Genomic DNA, 27,036 nt, shown 5'->3' on the forward strand with positions numbered 1-27,036 from the left:
TGATGATAAAAAACATAAACGTACACACCGAAATTGTCCAATCGACAACAATCGATCGGTGCAAAAGTGGTGGGAGGCCGTACATGTATTGTAATATTTTTTCGCACCATTTCAAACATTCAGGTCAACAAATTAGCTAAATATTATAAACTTTAATTGGAGATGTATGAAGCAGAATTATTTTAAACAGATTTTAAAGATACTTTGTTTTATTATTAATGAAAATAGCTAAATTTGTAAGTGAAATACATCATTACTGTTGACCATTTTCAAGAAATCGGAGCCCGTGCTTAAGAGTCCAGACTCAATCTCAAATAGTGTCATACACATACAGTTTGAATGGCGTTGTCATGACGTTCTCATCTCACTCTATTAAGAGTCTTGAGACTAGACTCTAAAAAGTTTTATAAGCACTAGACCTGAACTTACAATCTTACAAGTACATCCAAATGCAAACATGTTGTAATTACGAGTTTACAACTCGGAAATAACAACTTTCGAGCACACTCGAACTCAGCATTAAGCCTCTGTTCTTTTGCTCTATTAATAAACACACATCACAATTCCCAGCACAAACCTGCTTTTCTCATATTGCCCCGAGTCGAACCAATACGATAGTGAGAGGAGGGGGATGCTGAAACAAGCAAACAAACCAATGCAACAAAATAAAAACAGACGGAGAAGAAATCATGAAATCAATGAATGGGTCCAAAGAAAATTATCTACACCTTTCCTCGGTACCGAAACATGCAGGAACTAAAATTAGTGGCCACCATTTTTAAAACAAGCATTCTGAGAGTACTGCTAAAGCAAATACATGTCCTCTACCGGACCCCAGCAAGGTTTTTATATCTCCTAAATTCAAGGGCCATAAATTGGTAAATCATCATGAAAGTTAAATTTGACATACACTGAAACCTCTCAAAACCGGACCCTTTGTAAGCCGGACATTTTTCACGGTCCTTTTTTAAAAATCAGTACAGAACTTAACCTCTCTAAACCGGATACCTCGTAACACCGGACATTTTACTTGGTCCTGAGGGTGTCCGGTTTAGAGGGGTTTCACCAGATATGTATCAGTACATACAAAATTTCATCTCAATATCTTCACAAGCATTGCAAAAAAACAACAGGAAAACAATTTTTTTTATATATCCCAAGTTCAAGGGCCATAACTCTGTGAAAAATGGGTAAATTGCCATGAAAGTCAAACTTGATCTGTAACAGAACATGATAAAGCTATATACGAGCTTTAAACTTGATATGATATCCTATTTATTACCCATAATCAATTTTAATTTACATCAATGAACTCGTTTCATTGACCATAAGAGTGGAGAATTACAAAATGGTGCGGAGTGGAAATTGCACTCTTGAAAATAAAATCAGTGCAAGAGGGGAAGTTTGTTGAACTGAACAGTGCGGCATTTCGCTTCCTTCAGATTTAATTGACGGAGGGGTACGGTCAAGAGTTAAAGTTAAAGTTTGTTTTATTTAACGACACCACTAGAGCACATTGATCTATTGGATGTCAAACATTTGGTAATTCTGACTCGTAGTCATCAGAGGAAACCCGCTACATTTTTCCCCAATGCAGCAAATGATCTTTTATATGCACTTTCCCACAGACAGGAAAGCACATACCAAGGCCTTTGACCAGTTGTGATGCACTGGGTGGAACTAGAAAAAAAAAAAAATCAGTTGAATGGATCCACTGAGGTAGTTCGATCCTGAGATGCAAGCACCTCAAACGAGCACTCAACCGACTGAACTAAATCCCACCCCTGGGCATGGTCAAGCTCATTATTCCCACAAACAATATGTGTTTCATTGTATCAAAATTCATCTAGTTTCGTAAATGGTGGTCACTATTTCTATTCCCTCACTACACAGGATAGAAAAACCAGGAATGATACTAGTGTTAGTAGTCTATTAGTGTTATTTAGCATTACATATTTCTTGCCTACCAAAGAGCCTACATTCACTAGACAGTGTTCGAGATTAACGGTATCCTGATATCCCGGGGATACCAGAATTTAATTTTGGATACCAGACTTCAAAAACCCAGTATCCCACCGGGATGCCATATAATACTAAATTCTCAGGTGGGATTACCAGATTTTGAAATGTTAGTATCCAACTGGAATACTGGCCAAAAAATTTAATCTCGAACACTGCTAGATAAGAAACACGGCACATCAATGCATGCTCTACACTGCAAACACTTCGGTGTTTATGCAACCAAATGCAAGTTAAAACAAAGTTTATTTTTTTAAAACATGAATGAGTGCATTGAACATTTTTCATATTGTATAATAAGCTTTTTATTTAACATTAGAAGTGTGGACTTGTGTGGTTATGTTAGGGGTAGAATTTTAATTTGTTGCCGTATTTTGCTAACAGAAATTCAGGCACCAAGCCAAGTTGGAGGGGCACCAGGGAAAAAAGCTTTCCTTCTAAAGTTGAACATGAAAGAAGTGTTTTATTTAATGACGCACTCAACACATTTTATTTATGGTTATATGACGTCAGACATATGGTTCAGGACCACACAGATTTTGAGAGGGAAACCCGCTGTCGCCACTACATGGGCTACTCTTCCGATTGGCAGCAAGGGATCTTTTATTTGCGCCTTCCCACAGGCAGGATAGCACAAACCATGGCCTTTGTTGAACCAGTTATGGATCACTGGTCGGTGCAAGTGGTTTACACCTACCCATTGAGCCTTGCGGAGCACTCACTCAGGGTTTGGAGTCGGTATCTGGATTAAAAATCCCATGCCTCGACTGGGATCCGAACCCAGTACCTACCAGCCTGTAGACCGATGGCCTGCCACGACGCCACCGAGGCCGGTAAAGTTGAACATGAAGGCAACTTACTTTCTATCAATTTGGGCTCTTCTTGGATACGGATGCCTCTTATCATAATACCAATGATAATTAATTTTACTATCTTTCATATACATCATAGAATATATGGGAAGGGCTCATTGGAAAACCAGGCAGGGCATCACAGCATTTTTCTTGCTGTTTATAGCATTAAGTGTTTTGTGACACAACAGCAAGTAAGGAGGGCAATCATGGCATTTGTTGTCGTAGCTGTGGTGAAATGTCAACTCTGTTATGTAAGTCAAGTTCGGTAGGCAAGAAAAATATAACGCAGTGCCTAGTGCAGATCAGGAAATTCCACTTGTTAGAATGAAACAACAATTATCGGGTCGAAATTTACAACACCTGTCTTTCTTAAATGCAGGTGTTTAAGCTTTGTAAATGTATGTAGTTACACGCATCCAAGTGAAAAACAGGCTTTGTAAATTCAACACAGTGTGTTTAGCTTGAAGTTACCATTTCAGTCAAAATGTTTTCTCTTTCAAGTTAGAATTTCCTTACTCTTATCCCAACACCAACCAAAAAAAATCTATCTGCATAAGTAACACAGAAATATATGACAGCACATTGGATCTCACTAATTTATATACAACAGGATCTTTTTTTTTTTCTGTTCTAATCACAATGAGATCTTTTTAACACAGTAATACAGTGTTTCTGCCTGAAGTAATTTTTGGGGTATGGCGCTATTAAATTGAATATTTACAATGTGTGTGCTGAATGTAACTGCAGTTGATAGGGAGCATGGGGGGCCTCATCCAGAAAGAAAATGGGTTAGGTTTAGTGTTAGGGTTAAGAAAATCATACAGTAATGATAGGAGTCATTAATTTTGTCAAAGGATCGACTTAAAAAAATTAAATCTGCAAAACAATTTGGGTATGGCGCCATACCCATTTTACCCTCCGGCAGAAACGCTGTAGTGTTATTAATAGCTGTTAAAGAGCTGTTGATATTCAGAAATGTGTTTTAAGTTATATTAATCTAATTAAAGTTTTCAACAAAGACTTGTTTCTTGACATAAATTTCTAAAAAGTTGTAACAGATATATATATTTGCATTATCCAGTGTTTACCGACATTAAATGAACTGTTATTATAACAGTTAACAGACATGGAGAAAAATGTATTCAAGAAATCAACCAGGCAAGATGCAAATACAAATGCAGAAATGAGAAAAAGTATTATATTAAGACACACAGACACTAAGTAAGAAAGGTTAATTACTATATTAAGACACACACACTCTACGTAAGAAAGGTTAATTACTATATTAAGACATACACACACACACTACGTAAGAAAGGTTAATTACTATATTAAGACACACACACACGCTACGTAAGAAAGGTTAATGCAACTAAGAATTAGTTATTATATAATACATCTCATTTTATGACATTTAACTAAAACATGACAAAAATACAACTTAAAAGGAAAACAATTTAAATAACTTACAATCTACATGCACATAAATAACTACTTAACAATTACAATGCTTCCCATGTGACAAATTTTGTAACACTCGGAAAAAATATTCACTTTTGATCCAGTCCAATTTTGTCAGGTGTAACTGTCAATGTACTAATGGTCACTAAAATGTGGATTATATGGAAAAAGGAAAGGAAAGGAAATGTTTTATTTAATGCAGCACTCAACACATTTTTTATTTACGGCTATATGGCGTTGGACATATGGTTAAGGACCACACAGATATTGAGGGAGGAAACCCGCTGCCGCCACTTCATAGGCTACTCTTTTCGATTAGCAGCAAGGGATCCTTTATATGGATCATCCCACAGACAAGATAACACATACCACGGCCTTTGATGTATCAGTCGTGGTGCACTGGCTATAGAGAGAAATAGCCCAATGGGCCCACCGACGGGGATCGATCCCAGACCGACTGCGCATCAAGTGAACGCTTTACCACTGGGCTACATCCCGCCCCTATATGTAACAAAGACCCAAAGTGTTCGACATGTAGCCCAGTAGTAGAGCGTTCACTCGATGCACGGTCTGTCTATGATCGATAAAAGTGGTTACAACATTTAGTCTTTGCCTAATTAAAATGTCTTTAAATTAACCACTTTTTATACGTTTCAAGGAAACTCTACATATGTCAAAATTGGCTAAACCAAAATTTATCCGTGTGTGAGCCCTGTGTAAGTGTCAGAATGATGGATGTAATAATGTGGGTGCCCTAGCCTATAAACAGTCTGTACCTTGAACTACACACTAACACAATTTAACATCACAGATTTCTGCCAATGGAGAAACTGCCATGAAATGATCATTATAGAAAACAAACATTACATGACCAAACATTTTTTAAAATGAATAAAAGTTTAATTGTGAGAGTTAACAACCAAATTTGGTTATATCTAAAACCACCGTTGTCAGAGAAAAAAACCCAGGTTTTAATGTCCAATATATTTTTTTTTATAAATCTAAAAAAAGACAAAAATTAATTTCATGTATATATTTTTTTAAATTATACCACTTTTTGTCACTCTTGATATTATTAAATATGTGCCCCTCCCCTACCCCAAACAAAAATACATTTAAAAAGCAAAGAAAAACCCACACAAAAAAACCAAAAAACAATAAAAAATATTTTAAAATGATCTCTCGTTTACTGTACCACATAATCACTTCCAGTTATTGTCTCTCATATTAAATATTATTATATACACACACACCTCTCTACATAATGCACAAGAATGCAAAAAAAACTAAATAAAACATAAGCCAAAACAGAATATTATTAGGGGAGGAAAAAAAAAACTAGGCTAGCAAAAGCCGCACACACTTACAACCAAAAGTCCGCGATTTCATACCAAGTCCTCGCATTGACGAGTCGTCTTGGGAACTAACGGAGCTGGCGTCTTCCTGGTCAGATGGGGGAGCCCTGACGTACATCGACTTGGGCCGTGCTTTTGACTTGGCCGATCGCTCCGATACCCGAGTCGGCTCTATCGGGCGGTCACCGCCATTCTCCATCACCTCCTTCTGCTGTTTCTTCTGAAGGTATTGTTCGTAGATCTGCTTCCTGCGGGCTTTCTCCTCCGCTTTCTTCTGCTCCTGGTCTTCTTGTTTTAACCTACAAAATATAATACAATGATTAATGCCAGTGATCAGATTTCAAAATAAACTCAGGCAACAGGTAGTTAGTACTGTTAGTATTGTTAGTATTGTTTTCATTTTTATTTTTTTTAAATTCACAGATTCCGTGTTACACTGTGCCTACCCCCATCCAGGGGAAACAAGGACAGGTGGTTATACATTTTTGCTATTAGTGATGGCTGTTATTTTAACTAAGTGGACTGCTGTCTTGGCATGTGAGTGAGATCGCAAGCCTTTTCGCATGACCAAAACCGGTCTAATGCCAAAAAATAGGCTATAAAATATTTTTTTTGGTCAAATTAACATATTTGAGTATTAATACAGGGCATAATTCAACAATAAAACTTGTAAAATAATCCCCAAAACAGTAATATTTTTGGGTGAAATTTTTTGACCCTCTTACAAGTCAACCCCCAAAGTTATAAAATAATTTTAGGTGAAAACAATTTGACTCATAGGTGAAGATATACGGTACATAGTATCCCGCAACTACTGTTTTGTTGTTTGTTTTGTTTAACGACACAACTAGAGCACACTGATCAGCTACTGGATGTCACAAATATAGTAATTTTGACAGTCAGAGAGGAAACCCACTACATTTTTCCATTAATAGCAAGGTATCTTTTATATGCACCATCCCACAGACAGGATAGCACATACCACTGCCTTTGATATACCAGTCGTTGTGCATTGGCTGGAATGAGAAATAGCCCAATGGGCCAACTGACAGGGATTGATCCCAGATCAACCACACATCAGCAAGCAATCACTGTATACATTGGTAAGATATGATGACTAGATAAATCTCAATATTTTCGGTCACTGACCCAAAATAAAAGGTCACATGACATAAGCCAAACACGACTAGAGTATTTTGAGACTTGATTTTCAATAAACATGCTCTTTAAATCATTTGTTTTAGTACAAGAAATACAATACAAAATTTGTATATTTATTGATGAATAAGTTGAGAAACGCTTTTTTGAATGTGACATAATATTAAAGGGACACACCCTAGTTACGTTTATTTGTTAACCATTACGGCGTTGTTTTTCGCTATTAAACCCCATTTTTCACAAATAAAATTGCACTTTACTTACGTTTTATTATTTAGAATACACATTTCCATTCACCTGAAGTGCTTTTTAGTAATCCTGATGTTTGTAAAACCACGAAATGCATTTTTTGCATTTTTTCACAAGACGTGTTGTCGAGAAAAAACCCGTTAAGCAAGCGAGGTCCAATCTATTTTTAGAGGGGATATTTCCATTTCAATGTCAAAGACGTTGGTATATCACGTGACCGTTATCATTTTGGTTCGGTTTGTTTTCTCGTGCACGGTTCGCGCAATCAACATCCGATTTGTTGTTGTTCATTTGTGAGATTTTTCTTCACAGTTCGTGAACATTTTCAGTAACAATAAAGTTCAGACAAGTAAGTGTCTCAATACAAAACGTTACAAACCCTTAAAACCAATAATTTTGCTAAGTCTTACAGTATCTGGAGAGGGGATACAACCAGGACAGAACAGTTGGAACATGTCCAGGAGAGGTGAAACGAATGCACCCCAAATCTGTGAAATTTGTCGTGACGTAGGCATTGTTGTGCTTCGAGCGACATCTTTCAAAATTATTTCAAGCAATTGGGACATGGGGATTCCCATGGTATTTATCGATATAAAACCTGCTTTTTCACTCCATTTGATAAAAACGTGATCTAAGTGTGTTACAGGTTTGTAGATTAACCAAATTATAATTTATTTTCGCTGGATGGAACTATGGTGTGCGGCTTTAATGTAGCTAGTGTCTTACATAGAATAACGTCATGTATCTTGTATGACGCCATAGAGCAAAAACCTTGCTAGGTTGACAATACTCGATTTGCATACACAAAAATGGAATAAATAATGATTTTCCAGCTATTCCTGTAGGACAGCTGGATAAAAAAAATAACTGCTAATTCGCCAGTTGTCTGTCATTTAAAGATGTGCCACTATTTTTGCTGTTTGGTTAAATGAAAGTTTAATTTGGTGACCGATTTTTTTCAGCAAATTTGCCAAATAGTCAGGGATTTACCAGACGACGCAAAAAACTTGCGTATAGGACGCACTAAAACTTAACTGGACCCGAAAAATAGAGATACTGCGTCCCGTGGGACGCATAAAATATCTGACATTTTCAGTAACCCTGTCCACTATCAAAGATCGATCATTCTGTGTAACACACTATTTCTTTTCTACCTATAAACTGCGTATTCAAATGGGGATTCCCCATATCGAAAACAAAAAGTTTTAATCTCTGGGAACACTGCGTCTTTATCCTTTGCTGCGCTTAATCAGGTAAAGTTGGTAATTTCCGGAAAGAGATCGCGGATTTGCGATCATTCGGAACTTCTCGTCAACAGGCCAAACACAATCGGAAATTCCCGGGCGAATAAAACAAATTGGTTAAATGTTCTGATTTGCATTAACAAACAAGTAGCACGATTCATAAACAATGCATGGTATTGTGAGTGTCATTTAGCTTGCAGGAAATGGTTCAAATAATTATACAGATCAAAGTGAAATGTTGATTTTGAAAGAATAAACAATGAATACCGACATTGATTTCCCGAAAGGAAAAACAACACAGCTTGTTAAATTTACTTTAATGAAACATATAGTATACACGTGATTTGTTGTCTGCAGCTCTCTGTCGTTTGTGTGGTTTTGGGACCCTTTGTTTTCAGGTTGGGACCCCCAGAAAAGAAAGAGGTGAGTCCAAGGGACCCCCATTTCAGAAAAACAAGGTAAATCCCTGAATAGCTAATATTTTATGGACTTCAGCCAAGACCCTTGCATTGTCAGACAACAACTTTCCATAGTTTAAAAAAAAAAAAATACCAATGTGCCATCTACAATGAGCCCATCGATGGGGATCGACCCTAGACTGACCGCACATCATATGGCGCTCTTTACCACTGGGCTACGGCCAGCCCTAAAGACATCAGCAGCATTTCATTATTAGATTAGTAAAAAATAGATACCCTAAAACAATGTCATACAAGACGTAAACTGAAAAATAAGTACATTTTAGCATATACTATATTATCATAAAGGACAAGATTAAAAACAAAATATTTTGACTGAAATTGGCAAATTTTTTGTCAAACAAAAATAGCCACCGAGGGCTAGCCCTAAAGTACCTCTGTCTTTCTCTCTGTTCCATTAACTCGTTCTCTTTTTCCAGTCTACGTCTTTCCTGTTCTTCTTTCCGTCTCAACTGTTTCTCGACAAATTTGTCCTTCTTAGAAAGCATCTCCTGTTCAGTGACCTACAAACAGAATATTGTTACCAATGACATCACTAAGAATAAAAGGAAGGAAGGAAATGTTTTATTTAACGACACACTCAACACATTTTATTTACGGTTATATGGTGTCATACATATGGTTAAGGACCACACAGATACTGAGAGGAAACCCGCTGTCGCCATTTCATGGGCTACTCTTTTCGATTAGCAGCAAGGGATCTTTTATATGCACCATCCCACAGACAGGATAGTACATACCACGGCCTTTGTTCCACCAGTTGTGGAGCACTGGCTGAAACGAGAAATAGTGAACGCTTTACCACTGGGCTACATCCCTAAGAATAAAAATACAAAATGAAAACAAATTTACAGCAGAATATTAAAATCGGATATTAATGTCACATTGATACCAAAAGTTAGGAATAATGCAACTTCCTTGGTTCATCTTAAATACTGTATAGATCCTTAAATTAACGTGTCCCTAAATTAATGCGAGTAACAGTGGGCAGACAAAAATGAGACATGAAATTAATGTCTGTGTACTTTTCGGTTAAATCCAAATTACAGGCATCTTCAATGAGATCAATTCATTAACATGTCTGTGTACACGTCAGTTAATAACCTTGTTAGTCCCTGTTGTTTTTGGTGAGATCAAAACAAAGAAACGGTTGACCTTAGGATTAGCGTGCTAAAACCCATTCACACGTGATGGATCGTGTCGGCTTTTGATAGGGTGACCAAACACCCTGCAATCGTCACATGTGGCTGGCATCTGGCTGGGCTACGGTGGACAGTTGTGTTTTATAAAGATATTAGAATTTTTATTTTTTTATTTTTTTTAATGTGGGACACAGACAAAACACAGAAATAAATATGTCAGTTTATTAATGCAAATGACATGAAACTCACGTTTTTCACATTAATATTATGATTGCATTAATTTCAGGATCTATAGTAATTATTATTATATTAACATAATAATAACAAGCATTTTGAGAGTACTGACAAAGCAATACATGTCCCCTGGACAGCATCAATTTTCTTACCTCCTACGTTCAAGAGTCATAACTGTGACAAATGGATAAACAACCATGAAAATCAAACTTGATCTGTAAAAGTACATGATAAAACTATACAATTTTTTTTACCCTAATATCTAAGAGGCATTCCAATTTTTTTTCCCCTATCATATTTCTTAAGTTCAAGGGCCATAACTCTGTCAAAAATGGGTAAATTCCCATGAAAGTCAACCGGCCTCAGTGGTGTTGTGGTTAAGCCATCGGACATAAGGCTGGTAGGTACAGGGTTCGCAGCCCGGTACCGGCTCCCAACCAGAGCGAGTTTTAACGACTCAATGGGTAGGTGTAAGACCACTACACCCTCTTTTCTCTCACTAACAACTAATATCGAACCCACTGTCCTGGACAGACAGCCCAGATAGCTAGGGTGTGTGTCCAGGACAGCATGCTTGAACCTTAATTGGATACAAGCACGAAAATAAGTTGAAATAAAAATGAAAGTCAAACTTGATCTGTAACATTACTTAATAAATAAATTTTTAAAAAGCCAGCTCAATATCTAGACCGTGTGTTAAAATTACCCAATGTTTGACATCAAATAGCCAATGATTCAATGTGCTCTAACTTTTTAACTTTGAACAACTATTGTCTGTAACCTACGACTGAACGTTCACAATGTCTGTAACCTACGACTGAACGTTCACATTGTCGGTAACCTACGACTGAACATTCACATTGTCGGTAACCTACGACTGAACGTTCATATTGTCGGTAACCTACGACTGAACATTCATATTGTCGGTAACCTACGACTGAACGTTCACTCACCTTATGAGGACTTGCTTCTGAAACATCTAGAATGTATCCTACATCTGACGAATTCTGAGAGTCGTCATTGGTTGCCCTTGGCGACTTGTACACAGAGATGGTTGGGGTCCCTTGTACGTCTATCGGGGACCCACGCATGGTTGCTAACTGATTTTCCACTGGTGGAGTTGAAACGTTGGAATTGTTCGCCTGAGCAACGGCATTCGTCTTCTTCACTCTGTCTTTACTCAAGACGGGTTTGGAACGTTTCGGCGTGCTCGAATCATCTCCAAACGACACAAAGAATCCTTCGTTACCCCCACTACTCGTGTGAGAACTCGCGCCGTCATCCCCAGCTCCGTTTTCTGACGATACGTCCATCGGAGCACCAGGGTGTCCCTGATCACCCGAACACGACATCCCATCGGCACCCTCGTGGCCACCAGTCACATGACTTCCTGGAGCAGACGGCACATTATTCACAGAGTAAGTGTCGGCAAACCGCGTCTGCTGTTGGTTAGCAGATGGCACATTATTCACAGAGTAAGTGTCAGCAAACTGTGTCTGCTGTTGGTTAGCAGACGGCACATTATTCACAGAGTAAGTGTCGGCAAACCGCGCCTGCGGCAGAGTTTGAGAAGTTGGAGGCATCTGCTTGAACACCTCTGGCGACGATCGATTCACTGGTACTTTTGGTGGGAGTCTTGGATCCTGGTGACCTTGCCCCTGCACGACAACGGGGCTATGACGTCCTCCTCCTTGCCCCATATGAACCCCAGGGGGCAGCGCTATCTGGTGAGGGACTGGGTAACCGGCAAGAGGTGGCTGTTGCTTAGCAATTGGATGAAGCCGCGGATCGACCGGCGCTGCTCCTTGTGGCGACTGCATGTTGAGGATCTGCTCCTGCTGCAAGGACAGACGCGAGATCTCACCCTGCAGCTCCGACAGGCTCTGGTTCAGTTTATCGAGAGACGAGTCGTAAGCTTCAAATGACGCCCCGTTCTCGGACGTGGGCAGACTGCCGGCACTGTCCGACATTGGCTGAGGGTAGGGGCTGGTGGACGAGGCTCGGGGGACGTCGCCGGTGGCAACAACATCCACCTGAGACCGGACGGCCGCGGGATCTTTCCCGACAAACGGCGGTTCGACACTCTCCTCGGCATTTTCGCTTATATCCGCAGGTCGGGCCACTCCGCCCAGAAGGTCGTCGTCCTTGAACCATCTCTTCCTTACGTTGTCGATCGTCTCTTGTATTCCCTCTCGCGAGAACGGCCGCGACTTGTGGGGAGTGGGCGATTCCGACAGCGATCTCAGCCGCTGGCCGTCTAGCGACAACTGACCCAACCGATCATCCAGTCCCGCGGCCGAAGAAGACGACAACTCAGGTGTTGGGCTGGACCGGTCCTTGGCGTCGTCCCCGTGACGCGACACAACTCGGATGAACGCTGCCTTCCCGAGTCGCTGCAGCATCTTGTTCTGCTGCATCTCCATCCGGTGTTTCCGTCGCTCGATTTCCTTCCGTTTTTCGTCCAGTCTCATCCTCAACGCGGTCAGGGGCTGGTCCGCATCCTGATTAATTTCGTTCCCTGCGTCCTGTGATGCCTGCCTTGCCGTCATCGGCCACGTTGTTTCATTTGGCAGCATCGCAAACGATGTCTTCTTCCCGGCATCGGCTTGCTTTCTCAGGAACGCCGATTTCAGCGGCATCTGCCCGTTTCCCTGCTGGTCCTGCCCTTGCTGCATGTAAATCAATCCCGAACCATCAACATTTCCATATGTGTCTTTAAAGTGTTTGATTTTGGCAAAATTTGTCGCCAGAGCCCGAGCCTTCTCGGTCGCCGGATCCAGAATCTTTGGTGTTTCGGATATCACAGGTGTGGGTTTTCTCGCCTCCACCACAGGAGGAGGTAGAACTGCCCTGGGTGATATCTTAGCAGCAGCAGCCGTCGTTTCTCTAGTTTTGTGATCGTAGTGAATCTTGTGCGACTCATGGTCTGAGAAATCTCCCGAGCTCCGGCTGCTGGTCATGCTGTCGTCACGTGACGTCGCGCGTCTCAGCGGCGACGTCTCATTGCTCTTCGTCACCACAGGTATCCCAGCAGCCCGTGCGCTTTCTAACGTGTACACCTGGTCGACGATGGTGTAGCTTGAAGCCACTTCATTGTCGATGGTCTGCAGTGGCAGAGACGGGAGCGAAACTTCAACAGACACATCAGGATTGATGTAAAATGCTTCGTAGCCTCTACCCTGGAACTGTTCCTCACCCTGACCTTGACCTCGACCTCCGACATCATTCTGATCCGTGTTTTTACTCTCAATTAACCGTGGCGTCAACTGGTCAGGGGGCAGCGGAGTCACAATGACCGGTTCGTCGGATGAGCTATTGGTCAGCTGCGACGAGTTCACATTCAGGGACACTGTCGCTTCCACAGTTATGTCCCCTTGGGGAAGAGATGAAAATGCCTCCGATGGCTGCGACGCCGTGACGGGCGGACTGCGGGATTTTCGCGGCTTCGTGGGAGACATCACCCGCTTTCGTGGCATCTCGTCCCTTTCCTGCGCCTTTGTGTGGTTTAAATGTTTCTCTTTTGCCGGCTTCAGAACGGCCGGCATCAGCGGCTCGAGTCTTTCGCTCTGATCGCTGAGGTTCGACTGCCGAGACTGGTCACCGGGGGTGACACTCTCCAGTTTCATGCCGTCGGTTTGGCGGATGTTCGGCAGCGTTGGTAGTGGCGTGCGCGGGGTGTCGAGTTCAGCAAAGTTGAGCTCATCGGCGGCGAAACTTTGACACAGCTCAGAGTCGATGCTGACGTTCGCTAACAGAACACTGGCCTCACCGGCCTCACTCGGGCCTGTCAGAACACTGCTCCGCCTAGGAAAAACAACAACAACAATTCCGTGAAATTAAATGTCTAATCAACTATAAATGTAATCTGCATGGTTTCAAAGAATGTTATATAATAAAAAAAAAATAAAAAAAAAAAAAAGGCCTCTAGTGTTGTGGTTAGGCCATTGGACATAAGGCTTGTAGGCACAGGGTTCGGAACTTGGTACAGACTCCCACCCAGAGTAAGTTTTAATGACTCAATGGGTAGTGGTAAGACCACTACACCCTCTTCTCTCTCACTAACCACTAACAACTAACCCAGTCTTGGACAGACAGCCCAGATAGCTGAGGTGTGTGCCCAGGACAGTGTGTTTCAACCTTAATTGGATATAAGCATGAAAATAAAATGAACTGAAAACAAAAAGGTGCACATAATTATTTTAATACCTCTGTGGGTGTAAATACTTATTTTAATACTACCTCCATGGGTACAAATAATTATTTAATACTACCTCCTTAGGTGAAAGTACTTATTTTAATACTACCTCCATGGGTGCAAAATAATAACATTAATACTAAGAGTTATTTTAACACAATCTCTGTGGGTGCAAATAATTATTTTAATACTACCTCCGTGATGCAAATAATTATTTAATACTACTTTCCTGACTGCAAATTATTATTTTAATACAACCTCCTTCTGTGCATATTATTATTTTAATATTACATCTGTAAATACAAATAACAATGTTAATACTTCATCTGTGGGACCAAAGATTTATTTTAATAAAAGCTGTTGGTACCAGTATCAGATTATGTAAATGCAAATACATATTTCAATGCTACCTCTGTGTGTGCAAATACTTCTTTTAATACCAGTATCAGATTATGTAAATGCAAATACATATTTCAATGCTACCTCTGTGTGTGCAAATACTTCTTTTAATACTACCTCTCTAAATACAGTGAAACCCCTCTAAAATGGACACCCTTTGGACCAAGACAAAAGTCTGAGTTTTTTAGGGATCTGGTTTAGAGAGGTTAAGTTGTGTACTGGTTTTTAAAAAGGGTCTTTATAAAATGTCTGGTTTTGAGGGAATTCTGGTTTACAGAGGTGTAAATACTTATTTTAATAGTACTTATTTTAATAGTACCTTTGTGGGTGTATACACTTATTTCAATATTACCTCTGTTGGTGTAAATAACTATTTTAATATTACCTGTGTTGGTGTAAAATACTTATTTTAATACTACCTCTGTGGGTGTATACACTTATTTCAATACTACGTCTGTTGGTGTAAATACTTATTTTAATACTACCTCTGTGGTTGTATACACTTAAATCAATACTACCTCTGTTGGTGTAAATAACTATTTTAATACTACCTCTGTGGGTGTATGCACTTATTTCAATACTACGTCTGTTGGTGTAAATACTTATTTTAATACTACCTCTGTGGGTGTATACACTTATTTCAATACTATGTCTGTTGGTGTAAATAACTATTTTAATACTACCTCTGTGGTTGTATACACTTAAATCAATACTACCTCTGTTGGTGTAAATACTTATTTTAATACTACCTCTGTGGGTGTATACACTTATTTCAATACTATGTCTGTTGGTGTAAATACTTATTTTAATACTACCTCTGTGGTTGTATACACTTAAATCAATACTACCTCTGTTGGTGTAAATACTTATTTTAATACTACCTCCGTGGGTGTATACACTTATTTCAATACTACGTCTGTTGGTGTAAATACTTATTTTAATACTATTACTACTTCTGTGGTTGTATACACTTAAATCAATACTACCTCTGTTGGTGTAAATAACTATTTTACTACTACCTCTGTGGGTGTATACACTTATTTCAATACTACGTCTGTTGGTGTAAATACTTATTTTAATACTACCTCTGTGGTTGTATACACTTAAATCAATACTACCTCTGTTGGTGTAAATAACTATTTTAATACTACCTCTGTGGGTGTATACACTTATTTCAATACTACGTCTGTTGGTGTAAATACTTATTTTTATACTACCTCTGTGGGTGTATACACTTATTTCAATACTACGTCTGTTGGTGTAAATAACTATTTTAATACTACCTCTGTGGTTGTATACACTTAAATCAATACTACCTCTATTGGTGTAAATACTTATTTTAATACTACCTCTGTGGGTGTATACACTTATTTCAATACTACGTCTGTTGGTGTAAATACTTATTTTAATACTACCTCTGTGGGTGTATACACTTATTTCAATACTATGTCTGTTGGTGTAAATAACTATTTTAATACTACCTCTGTGGTTGTATACACTTAAATCAATACTACCTCTGTTGGTGTAAATACTTATTTTAATACTACCTCTGTGGGTGTATACACTTATTTCAATACTATGTCTGTTGGTGTAAATACTTATTTTAATACTACCTCTGTGGTTGTATACACTTAAATCAATACTACCTCTGTTGGTGTAAATACTTATTTTAATACTACCTCCGTGGGTGTATACACTTATTTCAATACTACGTCTGTTGGTGTAAATACTTATTTTAATACTATTACTACTTCTGTGGTTGTATACACTTAAATCAATACTACCTCTGTTGGTGTAAATAACTATTTTACTACTACCTCTGTGGGTGTATACACTTATTTCAATACTACGTCTGTTGGTGTAAATACTTATTTTAATACTACCTCTGTGGTTGTATACACTTAAATCAATACTACCTCTGTTGGTGTAAATAACTATTTTAATACTACCTCTGTGGGTGTATACACTTATTTCAATACTACGTCTGTTGGTGTAAATACTTATTTTTATACTACCTCTGTGGGTGTATACACTTATTTCAATACTACGTCTGTTGGTGTAAATAACTATTTTAATACTACCTCTGTGGTTGTATACACTTAAATCAATACTACCTCTATTGGTGTAAATACTTATTTTAATACTACCTCTGTGGGTGTATACACTTATTTCAATACTACGTCTGTTGGTGTAAATACTTATTTTAATACTACCTCTGTGGTTGTATACACTTAAATCAATACTACGTCTGTTGGTGTAAATAACTATTTTAATACTACCTCTGTGGTTGTATACACTTAAATCAATACTACCTCTGTGGGTGTAAATAACTATTTTAATACTACCTCTGTGGTTGTATACACTTAAATCAATACTACCTCTGTTGGTGTAAATAACTATTTTAATTCTACCTCTGTGGTTGTATACACTTAAATCAATACTACCTCTGTGGGTGTAAATAACTATTTTAATTCTACCTCTGTGGTTGTATACACTTAAATCAATACTACCTCTGTTGGTGTAAATAACTATTTTAATACTACCTCTGTTGATGTTCCTCTTGTTCCTGCCAGGCTAGAACAGACTGTTTGATGATGTTCCCGTCTTGTGGTGGACTCACCGAGTGGGCACGTCGTGCATACTGCGACGTATCTACAAAACAAATATATATATAAGACCCAATTTACCAAACGTACAGGGGTTGAAAATTAGCTGAAATTCCTGGTGGGCATTCGGTCCAGCAAGGTACAAATTCTCTGCCAGCCTGAATCACAAAACCCTGCTGGACCAAACATGATTGAAAATACAAGAAACAAACTTATGTGTAAATATAAATGCAAAATAAGTACCATTCTGACTGGGGGGGGGGGGGGGGGGGGGGGGGGGGAGGGGGAGAGAAGGAGGGAAGAATCAACCCACTCTTGGTAATGTTTGACACATAACATGAAGTATTTCTGATTACCATAGGGGTGTGACATAGGCCATTAGTAAAGTGTTCGCTCGATGCATTTTTCAGTGTGGGATCGATCCGCGTTGGTGGACTATTTCTCGTTCCAGACAGTGCACCACAACTGGTATATCAAAGGCTGTGGTATGTACTACCCTGTCTGTAGGATGGTACATATAAAAGAACCCATGCTGCTAATTGGAAAGAGTAGCTCATGAAGTGTCGACAGCAGGTTTCCTCTCTCAGTATCTGTGTGGATGTTAACCATATGTCTGACACCATATAACCGTTAGTAAAATGTGTTGAGTGTGTCGTTAAATAAAACATTTCTTTCTTTCTTTTTGACTACCCTGTTTCCATATAAAAATTGTCATCCTCGTTTTAGCAGAACCATGCCAGGGTTGAAAATTAGCAGTCTCCCAGTCGCCCATGGCGACCTTTATTGGCTAAGGGTGACTAAAAACTGTTCAAAGGTAGTCCGTTGGGCGACCATCGATTTTAATGTCTGGCGAGTATGGTACTAGTTAAAGAAGAAACACTGATACTGAATTGAATACGACAAAACACACCGCGTCTATGTTGGCGTGAACTACAGATCTGGCAGCAGAAGACACATAATGAATAAAGATAAAATTAAAATAAAAACATATTAGTTTATTAAGCTTTAAACCCATACTATCTCAAGTAACCTTTTAATGGAGGTAAAAGTGCAGTGTAAATTAAAACAAAAAATCTTTGCAAATTACCATCAAACTGCATAGGTTAACTCTTTTTTTGTGATACAAGTTTTACGGCAACTGATGGAACATTCAAGGTAATCTGAAGGACACAACCGTAATACATGAGTAGGGCCGTATCTCTGCACAAAGCAGAGTCGAATGGGCATTTGGCAAAACAGTGGATGATTCCATGGATCTCTATCTAGGAGAACAGCCACTCCCGATGGAAATCATTTGCTGGGAGTTTCACCCATCTTGCATCATCACAAAGTTTTGTTCCATCCCTCTTGCATCACCAGAGGACTGCCACTTCCAGACTAGTTTACTAACGCATGCGCAGTTCTACATTTAGTCTGTTTCTACTGCATTCTCTTTTACCCTCTACTGAAAATGAGATTTAATGTTTAATTTAATGGTACTTTGTAGAGAAACATGTTTATTTATACTGGATTTCTTTTTTAAAAATGTTTTTGACTTGGTATGGGTTTAAAACTTAATAACATGTTTTTATATGAAGTTTTACTTTATTCATTATGAAGTTAAACATCAATTCATCGGTTTTCTTTAAAGCAAACAGTTATTATTCAACAAGAAAACACTCTAGTTTAATTCCAATGTGATAATTGGAGGGCTAGTTGAATTTTAGAATGGCTAGTAAGATTTTTCTTCAACTGGCCCTGCCGGCGACCATGGTTTTCATGTTAATTTTTAACCCTGCCATGCTGGACGTTTTAAGCACACTTATAGTACTATTAGTAGCCGATACACTGATGCTATTTCAATTAAAATAAAGATTACTTTTTATCCAAAAATAATGAAAGAAAGAAGTGTTTTATTTAACGACACACTGGTCGGTGCAAGTGGTTTACACCTACCCATTGAGCCTTGCGGAGCACTCACTCAGGGTTTGGAGTCGGTATCTATATTAAAAATCCCATGCCTCGACTGGGATCCGAACCCAGTACCTACCAGCCTGTAAACCGATGGCCTAACCACTACACCACCGAGGCCGGTCCAAAATAATGATACATTTAAAACATATTACACCCAAGACACTCTTACTATATTGAGGGGCCTAAATAACTGATGGGTATTTCTCTCAATATTTTCATACAAAAATATCACATCATATGCAAACAAATGGCATATTTGTAACAGTTGTAAGTTAAAGAGGATTTTGCTCAGATTGGAATGAAATGCATCTGAAGCAAAATATGTAACTTTGTGTTTGTCACAATAACACAGCATTGCATGTGAAAATCGTTTTGCACATACATGTATGTGTTTCGTCCTATAAAAGCAATTTTTAATATTTATGTTTTTTGGCTTTCTTCAATATGCCATGGTAAGTAATGCTGAAAACAAAAGCTGTTTTACTCCAATAAAATGTTTGTTTTGTTTAACGACATCACTAGAGCACATTGATTAATTAATCATCGGCTATTGGATGTCAAACATTTGGTAACTCTGACATAGTCTTAGAGAGGAAACACGCTACATTTTTCCATTAGTAGCAAGGGATCTTTTATGCACTTTCCCACAGACAGGAAAGCACATACCAGGGGCTGTGCAGACGGTACGGCCTTGATCATACCACTTTTCAATTAGGTACAACATGGCTGTACCGGGGGGGGGGGGGGGGGGGGGGATTTTCTTTGTGGGTTATATTTGTTGTATCTGTGACAATGTCCTTCCCGGACACCATATAACCGTAAATAAAATGTGTTGAGTGCGTCATTAAATAAAACATTTTCCTTTCCTTTCCCATTTCCATTTCATGTCCTTCCCAGGTGAATTTGAAAGAAATGTCTGGCAAACTTGAGCCATACCACTATATTTTACACTGAGGCGCACCTGCATACCATGGCCTTTGACCAGTTGTGATGCACTTGTTGGAATGAGAAAAAAAATAATCAGCTGAATGGATCCACAGAAGTGGTTCGATCCTGCGATGCAAGCGTCTAACGAGCATTCAACTGACTGAGCCAAATCACGCTCTTTATTCCAATCAACACCAAGTTGTCAGGTTCTTTCAAACACATTTTATTTCATTTTTTCTAATTTATACAATATCGTCTTTCGGTTACAGTTGTTACCAATGTGTCATTTGTCCACATGATTAACATAATTATATAATAAGACATTTCTATAACAAAATATGAGTGAAACACCCACTGTGTATATATTTATGCTTCTCAATACAGTGTACCCTCGATTTATTGCCCCCGATTTAACGCCAACCTCGCATACTGCCAACTTTCTTTAAAGTACCGTTTTCATTCATGTTTATTTCCCTCGATATAACGCCACCCTCGGTATCCGCCATCCGCCATCCGCCAACGACGTTTTTCAACCGAACTCCATTTAGCCATTATAATTCCCTCGATTTTGCCACCAATGGTCTGGTCACAAAGTTGATTATAGTGACATAATTACTAGCGATCTGTTGATTGGGGAAATCCTAACACAGTTGTACACTGGCAGTACATACTGAATCTGTTTTTGTTTATTGTGTAGCAATTAACGGATGTAAGTGCTAGAATTGTTTAGGCAGGCGCGGTGTTTGTGTCCAATCAACACTCGGTATAGAAAAAACAGCCGCTATAGTGATCACGTGACAGAAGGGTGCATTAGATTTATTATTTCAATCGCGGATTGTTACGTCAGGTCTTTGAAGTGCTGGCAGCAACGACTCAAGTTTAATTAATAAACAAACTTTCGGTAAGTTTTATTATGCTCAAGCATATTTCGACCATGGCCTCATGTTAAGTTGCTATTTAGCTTTGGCATAAATACGACGACACCGGTAATGCATTTTATTATAGCAGAATAGATTTAAAGTGAAAACGTATCGTATTAGACGCTGTTAAAAAAAGAGAAATTGTTCAGTACTCAAAAAAAAAAAAAAAAAGACTGGTAGTAAACCCAAGGCACTCTCACTATACTGCAAACTCGATATAACGCCAAAATTATTTTGGAACATTGGTTGGCGTTAAATCGAGGTTATACTGTGTATGTGTATGTGTATGTGTATGTGTATGTGTATGTGTATGTGTATGTGTATGCAGGGCTCGCGCTGTCGGTAGCCAAATTAGCCATTGGCTAATTTTTACAAAAAATGGCTAATAAAATTTGCAAGTGGCTAAAATTTTGGCTAAGCCATTTTCTGTCTTCTGGTGTGAACAAACCGTTACATAATCTATCCGACACCTCAAACATTCAATTAGCGTAATAGCGATCTCGCAACCGGTAACGAGAAGCGGTGTCATGCAAAATACAGCGTAGGCCTTATAATGTTTGCTTATTTTAATAATCACGGTTATTAATTTTAACGGCATGCATTCAACATGTATGACAGCAATGTCTGGAAGATCTGTAACTTGTTATTTTTACTTTGTAAAATCTTTGAACCAAAGTAATAAAAACAGACCGACAATGGTGTCAATTTGAATACACATGCCAGTTCAGGGCCAAAAGACATGTAGGCCATCTCAACGTCTGAGTTCAGCCAGACCGAGTGAAAACAAAACGTTCGTTAGACTGGTTTGTGCGCTTCACGTTAAACCAAATGGACACGACGAACACCAATCAAATATTTCGCGAACGTTAGGAAGAACGTTCGTTGGCTGAACTGAGGTCAGCTCTCGGTGCGAATATACGTCATGCTTCAGAGTCAGTTGACACCCGCGTGTCAAGAGACATCGTTGCGGACATTAAACAATACGATTACGCAAAAGTAAATTTGTAGAAAAACAATAGTTATTCGCATCAATGAATACCAAACTGCAGTTTTTGTTTATTCCTTTGTCTTTGTTAATTTCGTACCCATGGTTGAGAGCACGCATGCAGATCGCGATCGCCGGAAATGAACATGCAGTATTTAAATTATATTTATACAAATTGCAGTTAAATGTACACTGAATAAACTTAGTTTACAATAATATTTGTTAGATAATTTTAGATATAAATTTGTAAGACTGTGAGGTGACATTTAATAAGTTAGCTGGATTTTAAAAAGACCGTAAATATTAATTTTATTAAAGGATTTGTTGTTTTTGTTTTTTTGAATAAATGGAGTATACTGTGGTGAAGTCGGCATTCTTAGCCGAGGTATTTTATAAGCAGAAATCACAACAAGCATTTAACACGACGCTGAAATCAACAGCAACAACATGGCACAAATTATGAAATCGTTTGGGATGTGGAATTGATGGGTCACTTAAAAAAAAACAAAAAAAAACAAAAAAAAAAACACTAACTTATTTAAACTAACATAAAGATTGCTATTTAAAGAAATAAAAGCTCTCAAATTTTTATTTGGGAAAAAAAGAAGAAAGAAAAAACAACACCATCCACCCACCCCCATATCTCTCTATGTTTGTTAATTTAATGTCATAGGCCTTAGAAGTGGGGGTGGGTGTATGGGGTACTGGCTTCAAACTCTGAAGATATTGTTTAACCCCATCCCAACCCCACCCACGCTGAAAAAAACTCAAAGTAATATATTAACTGCCCATAACCCCATTGAGGTTTTGTTATTCCTATTTATTCCAGTTTGTACACAATTAGCTGAAAAAGATACATTTTCATATTCATATATAAATACTCTATACAGTACTGCGTAAAACAAATTTGGCTAAAGCATTTTGAATATGGCTAATAAAAATTCCATTTGGCTAATATTTTGGCTACAGGTATTTTTGATCCAGGGTGAGCCCTGGTATGTGTATGTGTATGTGTATATATATATATATGACTTTCTTTAGAAAATTGTGCATAATCTCACCAGTTCTTTGCTGTGCCTCTCCATCCATTCGGTTGTCTAGAGGTGAGCCATTTTGACGTTTCTGCAGCAAGACCTGCCGGTTTTGTGATATATGCCTTGAAAAAAACAAAAAACTTTACAACTAAAAGCTTGTTTTGTTTAACGACACCACTAGAGCACATTGATTTATTAATCATCAGCTATTGGAACTAAAAGCTTGTTTTGTTTAACGACACCACTAGAGCACATTGATTTATTAATCATCGGCTATTGGAACTAAAAGCTTGTTTTGTTTAACGACACCACTAGAGCACATTGATTTATTAATTATCGGCTATTGGAACTAAAAGCTTGTTTTGTTTAACGACACCACTAGAGCACATTGATTTATTAATCATCGGCTATTGGAACTAAAAGCTTGTTTTGTTTAACGACACCACTAGAGCACATTGATTTATTAATCATCGGCTATTGGAACTGAAAGCTTGTTTTGTTTAACGACACCACCTAGAGCACATTGATTTATTAATCATCGGCTATGGGAACTAAAAGCTTGTTTTGTTTAACGACACCACTAGAGCACATTGATTTATTAATCATCAGCTATTGGAACTAAAAGCTTGTTTTGTTTAACGACACCACTAGAGCACATTGATTTATTAATCATCAGCTATTGGAACTGAAAGCTTGTTTTGTTTAACGACACCACCTAGAGCACATTGATTTATTAATCATCGGCTATGGGAACTAAAAGCTTGTTTTGTTTAACGACACCACTAGAGCACATTGATTTATTAATCATCAGCTATTGGAACTAAAAGCTTGTTTTGTTTAACAACACCACTAGTTAGACATGTAGTCTTAGAAAGGAAACCCGCTACAATTTTTCAATTAGTGGCAAGGGATCTTTTATATGCACCATCTCATAGACTGGATAGCACATACCACGACCTTTGGTGTACCAATCATGGAGCACTGGCTGGAGCGAGATATAGCCCACTGTGACCACGGACAGGGATCGATCTCAGACCAACAGCGCATCAAGAGAACACTTTACCACTAAAAATATCTACAAAATAATTCAATTAGAAATGCATAACTCGGTCTTCGCCAATAAAGGTGAGTAATCACTCTTGTTTCCTTTCACACTCGCCTGGAAAGTTTTAGTATAGCAGTACCGGGTTTCTGCCAGAGGGTAAATTTTTTGGCAGATTTTTTTTTTTTTTTAAGTTAACCTTTTGACAAAATTAATTACTCTTATCATTACTGTATGATTTTCTTAACCCTAACCCTAAACGTAACCCATTTTCTTTTTGGAGGAGTCCCCCTCATACCCCCCTGTGACTGTGGTTGCATTCAATTCCATAGCGCCATACCCAAAAATTTCTTTCTGGCAAAAACACTGCAGTAAATATGCAGTTAAAATGTTTAATAAAGATTTTACGAAACAAGTGTCACAATTCTTGCATTGCCCAAGCAAGAGTAATGGCAATACATGACTCACATGCGAGTGTAAAAATTTCTTTATTATCCATATTATTACGTTTTATGAATTAATAAGGACTGTGTGAAAACATTAAGGATTGTCTGTTATTTCGTTTACATACATCGGGGTATGAACCAAAAAAAATCATCCACAAACTGTGTGAATCGGCGAAGCCATTCTCACATAAGCTTGCGGATGATTGTTTGTTCATACTCAGATGAATGTAAAAGAAATTATAGACCATACTTGTAATTAAATTTGAATCATATTTGCTTAATAATAACACTAAAACGTCATACTTTATTTTGAATTATTTCTTATCCATAAAAAATAACGCTTAATAAGACAACTTGCCCATATAAAATGGTGTCATCAGATATGATGTTCCCTGATGTCATAATTTTTACGTTCATCGAAAAATTACCCAACTCCTGTTGTTATGTCTGGACCAATGGGATGACGTTACGTTGTAATTAATGTAACAGAAATTTAAGTATTAGCTAATGTAACTAGAAGGAGACAACATAACTAGACGGAGACGATGAAATTACATCGCTTTCAACGTGTATAATGGTTTTCTGTAAGAAAGAAAACTTCCTCAAAATGATGTCCTCTCTTTTATAAATAATACACTTAGCCTAGTATTATAATATATATCCTAATACAGGACATGCATACAGCATGATATGTAGTGACACAACCTTTTAATGAAATACCTGTATCTAGGAATAACTTACGGTGTGGAATTTGATTTGTTCAGATCTGGGGTATTGGGAAATCTGGAATCGTTGGTTTTGTGAAAGCTGCGTTTGGTTGCGTTGCTGATTGGAACTTGATGTTTTGTGACACCAGGCTTGCCAGAACCAGGTCGTATTGCTGAAAGTAAAACCAAAATATTTAAAAAACTTTGGGAAATTTTTTATGACACAACAGCTTATTAATAAATCAATACTAGTACTAGAGAGAGAGAGAGAGAGAGAGAGAGAGAGAGAGAGAGAGAGAGAGAGAGAGAGAGAGAGAGAGAGAGAGAGAGAGAGAGAGAGAGAGAGAGAGAGAGAGAGAGAGAGAGAGAGAGACAGACAGACAGACAGACAGACAAGACAGACAAGGCAGACAGACAGACAGACAAGACAAGACATTCACAAATGTACTTTCGCCATCTCTTTCTATAATGGCAATACACCTGACAACTGTTGATGTACCAGATATGGGACACTAGTTGCGTCGGGGAACAAAAACGAGAACAAACAAACTCCACTGAGAGTAATCGATCCTGCAATCTATCACATCTCACACAGGAGATATTAGGTGTTCAAACTGGCTGAAATTCCATTCCGGACATGCTACAAATTCTGCCAGACCAAACCTAAAGCTGCTGGACCAAACACAAAATAATTGCCGTAGCAACGGGATAGCAGGTAGAAGTCTCTTGGCCCTGTGGTGATGTCGACCGCCAAAAACGTGTCAGGCCGGCAGTATTTTCAGTCCTGCATATATATCTTCAATGTCTTGTCCATTCAAGAGACTGCTGCTCTCGGTGAGTCTCTGTATCTCGAACCAGAAGAATAGCTCCACAAGGAACGCCAGAAGGTTCTCTCTCACCGCAACACATGACCCCTGCATATTTACCAGTATAGCCGGCAGTATTTTCGACCCCTGTATATTTACCTTCAGTGACTTGTCCATTCAAGAGACTGCCAGTCTCAGTGAGTCTCTGTATTTCAAACCAGAAGAATAGGAACACCAGAGCTCCACGGAGGGGCGCCAGAAGGTGCTCCCACACCACGACACGTGACCCCTGCATATTTACTAGTATAGCCAGCAGTATTTTCGACCCCTGTATATTTACCTTCAGTGTCTTGTCCATTCAAGAGACTGCCGGTCTCAGTGAGTCTCTGTATCTCGAACCAGAAGAAGAGCTCGGCGAGGAAAGCTAGCAGGTTTTCCCGCACTGCGACACGCGAGTACAGCAGGTCTTCGTACGTGAAGTGAAAGAAGTTGGTGGGCAGGTGCTTCTCACAGAACATCTTAATCAGACGCAGGTTGTACAGACAGTCGGCAATGCCCAGGTCTTTCTTCAGACATATATCTGAAAAGAAAACAGTAAATTTTTGGTCATATTTTACCTTTAAATACACAAGCATTATGAGAGTACTGCTAAACCTATACACAAAATTCCCGTTTAATATCTCAAGACTTAAAAAAAAAAAAAATCTCCCAAGTTCAAGGGCCATAACTCTGTCAAAAATGGGTAATTTGCAATGGATGTCAAACTTGATCTGTTACAGTACATGATAAAGCTATACACAAAATGTCAGCTCAGTATCTCA

General features: G+C 38.6%; 1 protein-coding gene across 5 annotated transcripts in view; it reads right to left on the reverse strand.

Annotated features, from left to right (window-relative positions):
• LOC121376990 (calmodulin-regulated spectrin-associated protein 1-B-like) overlaps window positions 1-27,036 on the reverse strand; it is a 70,793-nt gene that overhangs the window by 11,708 nt on the left and 32,049 nt on the right. For 2 of the 5 annotated variants that reach the window (XM_041504817.1, XM_041504814.1), the window contains exons 8-15: window positions 26,556-26,795; window positions 25,444-25,582; window positions 23,242-23,336; window positions 17,333-17,441; window positions 11,149-13,999; window positions 9,195-9,322; window positions 5,702-5,988; window positions 578-634 (exon numbers count right to left, since the gene is read on the reverse strand). In XM_041504817.1, coding sequence (XP_041360751.1) covers window positions 578-634; window positions 5,702-5,988; window positions 9,195-9,322; window positions 11,149-13,999; window positions 17,333-17,441; window positions 23,242-23,336; window positions 25,444-25,582; window positions 26,556-26,795 — 3,906 coding nt within the window. The remainder of the gene's footprint in view (window positions 1-577; window positions 635-5,701; window positions 5,989-9,194; window positions 9,323-11,148; window positions 14,000-17,332; window positions 17,442-23,241; window positions 23,337-25,443; window positions 25,583-26,555; window positions 26,796-27,036) is intronic. The other 3 variants (XM_041504819.1, XM_041504818.1, XM_041504816.1) reach the window with 2 other exon arrangements.

Source organism: Gigantopelta aegis, chromosome 7 (genome assembly GCF_016097555.1).
Source record: "Gigantopelta aegis isolate Gae_Host chromosome 7, Gae_host_genome, whole genome shotgun sequence".
In the NCBI taxonomy this organism is placed as follows: Eukaryota; Metazoa; Mollusca; class Gastropoda; order Neomphalida; family Peltospiridae; genus Gigantopelta; species Gigantopelta aegis.